At 40.5% G+C, this 8,972-nt stretch overlaps 1 protein-coding gene across 1 annotated transcript in view; it reads left to right on the forward strand.

Annotated features, from left to right (window-relative positions):
* The window catches only part of AHSG (alpha 2-HS glycoprotein), a 77,460-nt gene extending 69,306 nt beyond the window's left edge, over nucleotides 1–8,154 (forward strand). Inside the window, exon 7 of the mRNA XM_085635315.1 lies at nucleotides 6,846–8,154. Within this exon, the coding sequence (XP_085491441.1) occupies nucleotides 6,846–7,118 (273 nt within the window). The 3' untranslated portion in view covers nucleotides 7,119–8,154. The remainder of the gene's footprint in view (nucleotides 1–6,845) is intronic.
* Nucleotides 8,155–8,972: the final 818 nt, after the last annotated feature.

Genomic DNA, 8,972 nt, shown 5'->3' on the forward strand with positions numbered 1-8,972 from the left:
TAACAACTATTGTGTAAGCAAGCTAGATAGACCCTTAAGAAAAGGCGGAGGAATAGCAATTATACACAAAGAACACCTAAGACTAACAACATCAGAAATAACTCTTCCGGAGTGCGAGGCCCTCCTTTTCACCATTTGCATCTCCAGTAAAATTACTTTTAGAGGTCTGCTAATCTACCGCCCCCCAGGTTCGAGATCAATATTTCTCTCTAACATAGACAAAATCATTGAGATGTCTATTGGATCCCAACACTTCACCGTTTTAGGTGACTTCAATTTTCACCTTGAATCCTATGAAGACCCGGATACAGGAACGCTACTCAGTGACTTGGAGACAGTAGGCCTCATGCAAACTGTCAAATCACCTACCCACCTAGCAGGGCACACCCTAGACGGCTTATTTACCAACAATAAAGACATCACAATCACTAAGGTCATCCCTTTAATATGGACAGACCACTCTGCAGTATGCTTTTCATTTCCCAGTAATCCTTGTCTACCCTCCCAGACAATTTCTGGATCAACAAAATTCAGAGACTGGAAGAACATTAATCTAAACCAGCTCACCCAGATCATACATGATAGCCCTCCGCTAAGCACTCAGGACCCTGTAGCTGCTTCAGCTACCTATCTGGAGAATTTGAACGCAGCCTGCAACAAACTAGCCCCTACAAAAACCTCTCATAGGAACAGAAAGCTGAGATCCGCCCCCTGGTTCTCGGAACCCCTTAGACTACAGCGCCAATATTGCAGAAATTTAGAAAGGCAATGGCGCCGACACTATAATAACGCGGATAAGATTAGCTATAAACACGCCCTCTCTAATTACAAAAAACTGATTACATCCGAGAAAACCGCCTACTACACCAACCAAATAAATCTTGCCAAAAACTCATCAGGTAAACTGTTTCAGGTGGTAATATATCTGTCCAATCCTCTGATACCCTCCTCGGAGGGATCTCAGGCCCTTTCAGATACACTGGCCACATTTTTCGAGGATAAGGTCAGAGCCATCTTCTCCACCTTTTCGCCTGATCCTTCCGTATCCCATACCGAGCACTCCACTGCCAATAATACGACACAATTTTTAGCCTTCAAAAACACCACGAAAGAAATTGTTCAACCCCTGATCGTCCGAACTAAATCCGGATCACCTCTCGATCCATGCCCTCCTGCCGTCCTTAACCTCGTCGCAGAAGCCGTTGCCCCTTCACTCACTACCATTTGCAACGCAATGTTCACATCCGGCACCTACCCTTCTGTATGGAAAGAAGCCATCATTAAACCACTACTCAAAAAACCCAGCCTAGATCCTTCTCTTCCAGCCAGCTACAGGCCTATTGCATGCCTCCCTTTCCCGGCCAAAATCTTTGAAAAGATCATGAACCAGCAATTGTCAACGTACATCCATAACAACAACTTATTGGATGACACTCAGTTCGGGTTCCGTCAGGGACACGGCACGGAGACAGCTCTCCTGAAAGCCGCGGACGAGATACGATCCACTATGGACAATGGAGGAGCTGCAATCCTCATACTTTTAGATCTGTCCGCAGCCTTCGACACGGTCGATCATACCATACTGATCGACCGGGTCTCGGCTATAGGAATAAGGGACAAGGCTAAGGAGCTTCTCGCCTCATTTCTGTCAAACCGCCTACAAACGGTGAAGTTGGGACAATTCACCTCCCAGACTTTCTCCCTGCCTTGCGGTGTACCACAAGGATCCTCGCTAAGCCCGACACTATTTAATATATATGTGTCTGACTTAGCGAGGATCATCAAATCCTATGGAATTTCTCTCACCACATACGCAGACGACACACAACTGGTGTTGTCCGTATTCGATGATGGCCATACAGTAGCTTCTAACTTCCAATCTGGCATGAAAGCAATAAGCTCCTGGATGTCATCAAACTGCCTTAAGCAGAATTCTGATAAAACAGAAGTGATGACATTCGGGAGACTACAACCAATCTGGTCTCCACAATGGTGGCCCCAACGAATGGGACAACCACCAGAACCAGTAGTTAAGGTACGAAATCTGGGGGTTGTCTTTGACAACAAATTGTCCTTCCAGCAGCATGCAAATTCAGTGGTTTCATCCTCCTTTTACACCTTAAAAAAGATCAAAAAACTCATTCCGTACTTACCATCTTCGGCAGGCAAAACTTTAGTCAGTACGTTAGTCTTTTCTAAAACAGACTATTGTAATGCCTTGCTTCTAAATGCACAACAAAAGGTCCTCAACAAACTACAGACTGTACAGAATGCAGCAGCCAGGATCCTGCTACCCATTCCCAAATTTGCATCTGTCTCCCCTTACATCCAACAGCTACATTGGCTGCCGGTGAGGAGCCGCATCAAATTTAAAGCCTTGTGCATAGCCTACAAAGCGATCCACAATTATGGCCCTCTATTCCTAAAACAAGCCTTTCACCGGCCAGAACAGCGAAGAACACTGCGTTCATCCTCAGCCCATTTGCTAACAGTCCCCCGTACAAGAAAGGCTAACTGGGGAGACAAACGCTTCACCGTTGTCACAGCTAGACTGTGGAACACTCTCCCTCTTCATATCAAATGTGCACCGACTTTGCTCAATTTCAGAAAAAAATTGAAAACATGGCTGTTCCAAGCCTAATCCCCCCTTCCCCTACAGAGAGTTCTGTGACAACAGCGCCGAGACACCCTCGGGTAATTGCGCGCTCTAAAAATCGCCATAAATAAAAATAAATAAATAAATAATATCTCATGCTTCCAACAGGCAAGATTAAGCATGATTTATAGTGATGGGCTGTGGACAGATTCCAAGTTCAATGCTGTTGAACAAATGCAGGTTTGATCCATTTATATTTGCCAACCAGTTGGCTGCCGATACATGTACAAGAGATCATGGATTTCATTAGCCTGGTAAATTGTTCTTAGTCAGGGCTGTTGACCGTGTGCTCTGATTTAAAGACACAGGGGCAGATTTACAAGAAAGTGACGCATCTGTAGAGATGCGTCACTTTCCCTGCGCCACCATGCAAAACCCTTGTGTCATCATGGATGTGCCGTATTTACAATACGGCGCACCATGGCGCAAAGATTGACAGATGCGTCAGAAATTCTGATGCAAATGTTGATGGAAAAGTCACGCATTGCTGGAGTTGTTGTGCAAGCACGGCGCAACTCCAGCAATGCGTGTTGCGGCCTATTCCCAATACACTGCGTCACTCCTTACGCCTGCTTCAAGCAGGCGTAAGTTTTGACGCAGTGGTGTCCTAAAAGTCACGCAGTGAAATCTTGTAGATTTCACTGCATCACTTTTACAAGCCTTTCCTGCGTGGGAACGCCTACCCTGCATACGTTATACCTGACGCAGGTATAATGTCACGCAGGGCTTTACAACGTGATGCATCTCCCTAAATGTTGCCGATGCGTCACAAAAGTGACGCAACAACAGCGCAAAAGTGACACAAGGGGCTTGTAAATCTGCCCCAGAATCTTTGAAGCAGAGGTCTTCTGTTGAAATCCTTTAGAAATGTCATAGATTTGCTCTCAACTCGAAACCAATATTTTCCAATCTGTAATTTTGTCTTATTTTTACACACACATTATGTGCAATGTAACTTAACACATTTGCAAGATCCAAGCACCAGACTTCTAATTTCAGCGCTCTTATCACTATAGTGAGAAGAAACATACGTCAAAGTACATGCCAAAGTCAAATGAAGAGGGATTTGAGTTACGTAGTTCAAAAAAATATATTTCTACTTTAATTGCTTATACTTTAAAGAAAAGAAAATAATTATTTGGAAATGCGCACATCCACTATTGGGAAGGAATCCCAGTGAAAAGCAGTATTCAAAAATTACCAGTACTGTGTTATCAACATTTGAGAACTGTATGTCTATATGTATTGACTTTAAAGATTGACAACATTGATACATGTTAATGTAATGTAATGTAATGTTAATACATTGATGTAAGTTTAAGGTTACCATGGTCAGTAAGCTCAGTCCAAAGTGCATGTGGGTAAACTATGGTACACTCAGTGAATCTACTGAAGAATTGCAAGCATGCCCCAAATTCATCATGTGTAGAGCTTTTCTCATAGATTTGGGGAACTAATGTCATAATTAAGAGATTAAGCTCACACATTTAGAAAATAATGTATGCACATGGAGAGACCTGAAAGGAGAGAAGACAAGAGATCATCAAATACCCTTTTTGCTTTTCTCTTCTATGCCCTTTCAATGTGCCACAATGCAGCTATATGAATTTCTTCCCTCCACACCCCCTAACTAATGATGCTGCATATTTTCCACATCACATCACAAATATACACCATCACATCACAAGTATACACCAGGCAGCTTCCATTGCTTGTGCCTTCCACATTTCCATTGCGCCTTCCACATTTACATTTTGTAGGGCAACGGGCCCATCTCCTTTTTATGTAACCATTATGTGAAACCAAGGAACCTTTATGATGGTTCCACATCACACCTGTACCCTGCTTCCATGGAGATTACTTGCACCACTCAAATCGAGCAAATTAGGAGGTGTTGGATACAAGCTATTCTTGGACACTCAAGTTAATGAAGTCACCAAAGTCATCTTCTGACCACTGAATTATTTGAATGTACCCATTTGCCTGCTGCTGCTACCATCCAAGACCGCTAGGCTCATTTTCAGGGTAGTATGTCATCTTTTGCACTGAAACTACATATCCTCATGTTTCTGGGCCATATCAACAAGATATCCCAATAGAACAGTGGTTCTTAACCTTCTGACTTCAATGGTATATCAGTTATTCATTACTGGAACCCGGGGACCCCCACCCAGTCATTCCTAAAAGATGGGGACTCCGGCATCAGCATTTTCTATGATTGGAATGACAAACCAATACACACAAAAAATACAGAAACAAGCATTTATAAAAAAAAACACAAATGTTGAAATAATGAATTTAATTCACAAACAATTATTTAAAAAATCAAACTTTTTATTTTACTGGGCTCTTTTAAGCTTTTCTAAATTCCATTGAGGCCACCCATTGTCCATACTATGTTCTGTATGATGCATTTGCACTGCCCCTATGGATCAATCTGAGGATACTAACTCAATTCTCCGCCTCCCGTTTCAAATACCTTCACATTTACAGAAAGTTTAAAAGTTTTCGATTTTCAATAATGTTTCTTTATTTATGTATACTTGATTCATCTGCTAGTATTAAATTAGTTTTCTAAGTATTCATGGATCTCCTGAGTAGTCTTTGTGGACCCCCAAGGATCCTCGCTCCTATAGAACATTTATCTTACCTTTGTAAGGAGCTCCTCAGGTCATATGTTATTGGCCCTTTGAGCACTATATGAGGATCAAAATCCTTAGTGTAACTAAAGAAGCTTTATATGGGCACAACCAGAACTATATTGACTGACTAATCTTTCCTCACAGCTGACCAGCTGCCTAATGCTTGCTGCTGGAAATAACTGTCCATATCTATGCTGAGGTACAAGCATTATGAAGGAAGAACTTTGAACCTCTGGAAGTGAATTCCTTATAGTCCTTGAGGCATTATTTGATGGTCTAAACACCTTCTCTAACTCTCTGACTCCATACACAGCTTTCTACAGCAGCCCTGTTTGTTCATCTTTTGAAATAATCTTGAAGCTTCTGTAAAGCGCAAAAGGGTAATGGACACGGCAATAACAAATACAATAATTAAGAATGCTACCACAAAGTTCTTACACTGCTTTAGTATTTCACTTTGCCACTTCTTCTGAGAGTTTGATTAACACCTTGCTTTCTCATGTTATGTCCGCGTAATCTCCTCTCTAGTTTTGTACCAATAATGGTTCACAGGAAATGTTTTTCTTCATTATTTTGTTTATTTCATTCAGTATCTAGTGCCTCCCACATAATGGGTGATTTCCCATCAGAGTATATGAAAGGATCCTTGTTCTATCATCTGCTTTTGATTGGTCAATATATCTCCTACAAGGTGTAATACAATTGACACACTCAGACAAGAGAATTCTTAAAAATCTAACTTTCTCCTACCGTTTCCCAAAAATATATACTCTGAAATCCTCATAGCAAACACACCTTCTCAGTGGAGGATATTGCATCCAACTTTAATGAATTTTATTTTTCCCAAACATAACTCCTTAATTATTCAATACTATTCACTGGAGATGCAACACTCACCACTGCTGTATTTTCCTCTTTTAATTTCACTTTTTGTTCAAATGTTTGGTGCTAATGTGCTCAATGGTGTCAGTCTTTAGTTAAACTGATGGCACTATGATTGAGCAGGATTCAACATGATAAAACATAATACTGGCAGGTTAGAGCACACAATTTTATACTTTCCTCATCTAATTTGATCTATGATGATTTCCTTTACACAGCAGGTGTATCCAACCGACACTTCTTTATTGGATCAAATCAGATGTTTCAAATATCATATCAGATCGATGGTGCACCATCACGTCACCTCTTATCGCTTTGGACATTAATGACCCACACTCAAATTCCACAAGCCACGTGCAAATTTTAGCCACATCAGTGATACTTTGGATTTTACTAGTGAGATGAATAAGACAAGACTGGCAGAAATAAAGAGAAAGGTGGGACATAATATATAGAACAAAGAAAAGAGCTTATGTATCCATGAGAATGGATCAAGATAGATGGATTAGTGAACTGAATCAAAAGTGAAAAAGGAAATATATTCAGAGATGGCTAGCCTGATTAGACAATGAAATGGAAAAAACAGAAACATTAGAAAGTTGTACACTAAAAGGTGAATATTTTTACAAAAGCGACCAGAAAGCAATTTTCTTTTTTTATTTCAGGTGGCAGCAAGCAATCCTTCGGGTGCTCACCCTTCTCCAAATGCAAATCCTGCTGCGACAGGCCATAGCTATCACAATTTCCATCCTGTCCACTTGACCTCGTCCTCAGGAGAATCCTCCTCTTCAGAGATGGTTCTGCCAACAGCTGACGCACCTCCAGCACCACCAGCTGATCCTACTGCGACCAAAGTTATAGTCAAAAGATCCTTAGCCGCAGAGCCCATTCCTGCAGTGCATCTTCCAGTGTGCCCAGGAAGAAAGAGATTTTTCTAAGTTTAGTCTAAGCAGGGTTTTTATGTAAAAGGTTCTAGATAACTGGTGCTCAATGTTGAAATACACTCTCTGATGACCACAAATTATTACAGCATTGCATACTCTATTTCTGTGTAACTTTACCTATCAGAACATGGAGAACATGTGTGCCTAGAGTATGGATGTTTGGAAGGTGTATTAGAGGTAACAAAAGAAATGAGTTCATTGATTTTGGGATGGTTCTCCAGAGTTCTAGTCTAAAATATGAATTGGTGCTATTCAAATACGTTCTGTTAAATAGAGTTTTGTGTTTATGATGAGAAAAATCATAACCTTTAAATATAAAACAAGGACTGTATTACAGTCTAAAACCTAAGTGCATTTTTACCAGGGGTTGTAGGTCACAATATCATAGTCGAAATATTGACTTGCAGATAAGAACCGTAAATATGCACTTACCTTTACCATGTAGTGCTAGAAGATGTAGCAGATGCAATGTTTTTGTAGTTCAATATCATGGCCTTATTATAGCGCCATACAACCACACCACTATTTACTGGTAGCCCAACAAAATCGTGAATAAATGATTAAATGACACAATTGAATCGAATCAACATTCCACAGGATAACAGCCTAATGAAAAAGAAACATCAATTAGGGGCATAATTTGGACCAATTGTGCTTAGGTCTTTTAAATGTTCAGAGTGGTAGATGGTACTTGAACAGGGTTTGCCACATTTTGACTCAAATACTTTCTTTGTTCCAGCTGCTGTGTAACTACTATCCAGGGAGTAACAGACTTTTTGTTTAATATCTTAGGGACATAGAAACACAGCATGCCATGGAAGAATGCAAGACATTCATGATTACACAAAATAGCAAGGACTGGAAATATGTAAAGGCATTAAATGGTAACCGAATAACATTTGTTATCGAACGTTCTAAGAGACGTGTTCACATTTGCAAACTCATGGACTAAATTAAACTGTTACGAATCACACCTTAATAATATCAAAGAAAATTATGCGCTTACTCGAATAAAAGATATTCAATAGAATTATTTAGCCTAATTTTGTGCTAGTGAATTTTTATTAAGAATTTGCTTACTATATCACTGTTTTTAGGCATTATAGGTAATAGATATTATTTTTACCTAACTTGCTTTAGAAGCAAGTGAAGGAGGAAAGAATATTTTGCTTTACCAGGATGTCCACTCATGACGAATATGTCTCATTACATCGTGATGCATTACATCGCGTGCTTTTACGAGGTTGTTACAACGACCGCGTTGTTAGTACGCGATGCATTTACATCGCAAGTCATTACAACGACTTGCATTAGGGGGCGTGTTGGACTAAGGAATAGTATTAATTACTATTCCTACTCCAGTTTGCCCAACAGTAGGGAAGGTGTTGGAATTCATTTCCAATACCTCAGCGCCCCTTAGTGCAAGTCGCTGTAATGATTTGCGATGTAAATGCATTGCGTTCTAACAACGCGGTTGTTGTAACGACCGCGTTATAATATTACCGCGATGTAATGACAGCATTGTAAACGCAGTTTCCCACTCAGAACATGCAACACATGTCAGCAGCAAGGACATAACTCACAAAGCTATTTTGCTCGCTGGTTTCCCAGCTGGAGGTATGGGGGGGCAAGGGGTAGATTAGGAGCATTCTGAAGTCCCTCATGAATGATTTTACACTCTCAGTTTGGGAAGCAAACTATGATCTATAGATTTGGGTCCCCACCCCATTCAAAAAAATAATTATTGTCTAACTTCTTCAGCATGTTCACTTAGGCAAAAATGTATTTATAATATGATGTTACAACATCCCTACACATTTTTTTATGCCATGCTACTAATGGTAACTA

The sequence above is a fragment of the Triturus cristatus genome, chromosome 11 (genome assembly GCF_964204655.1).
Source record: "Triturus cristatus chromosome 11, aTriCri1.1, whole genome shotgun sequence".
Taxonomy (NCBI): Eukaryota; Metazoa; Chordata; class Amphibia; order Caudata; family Salamandridae; genus Triturus; species Triturus cristatus.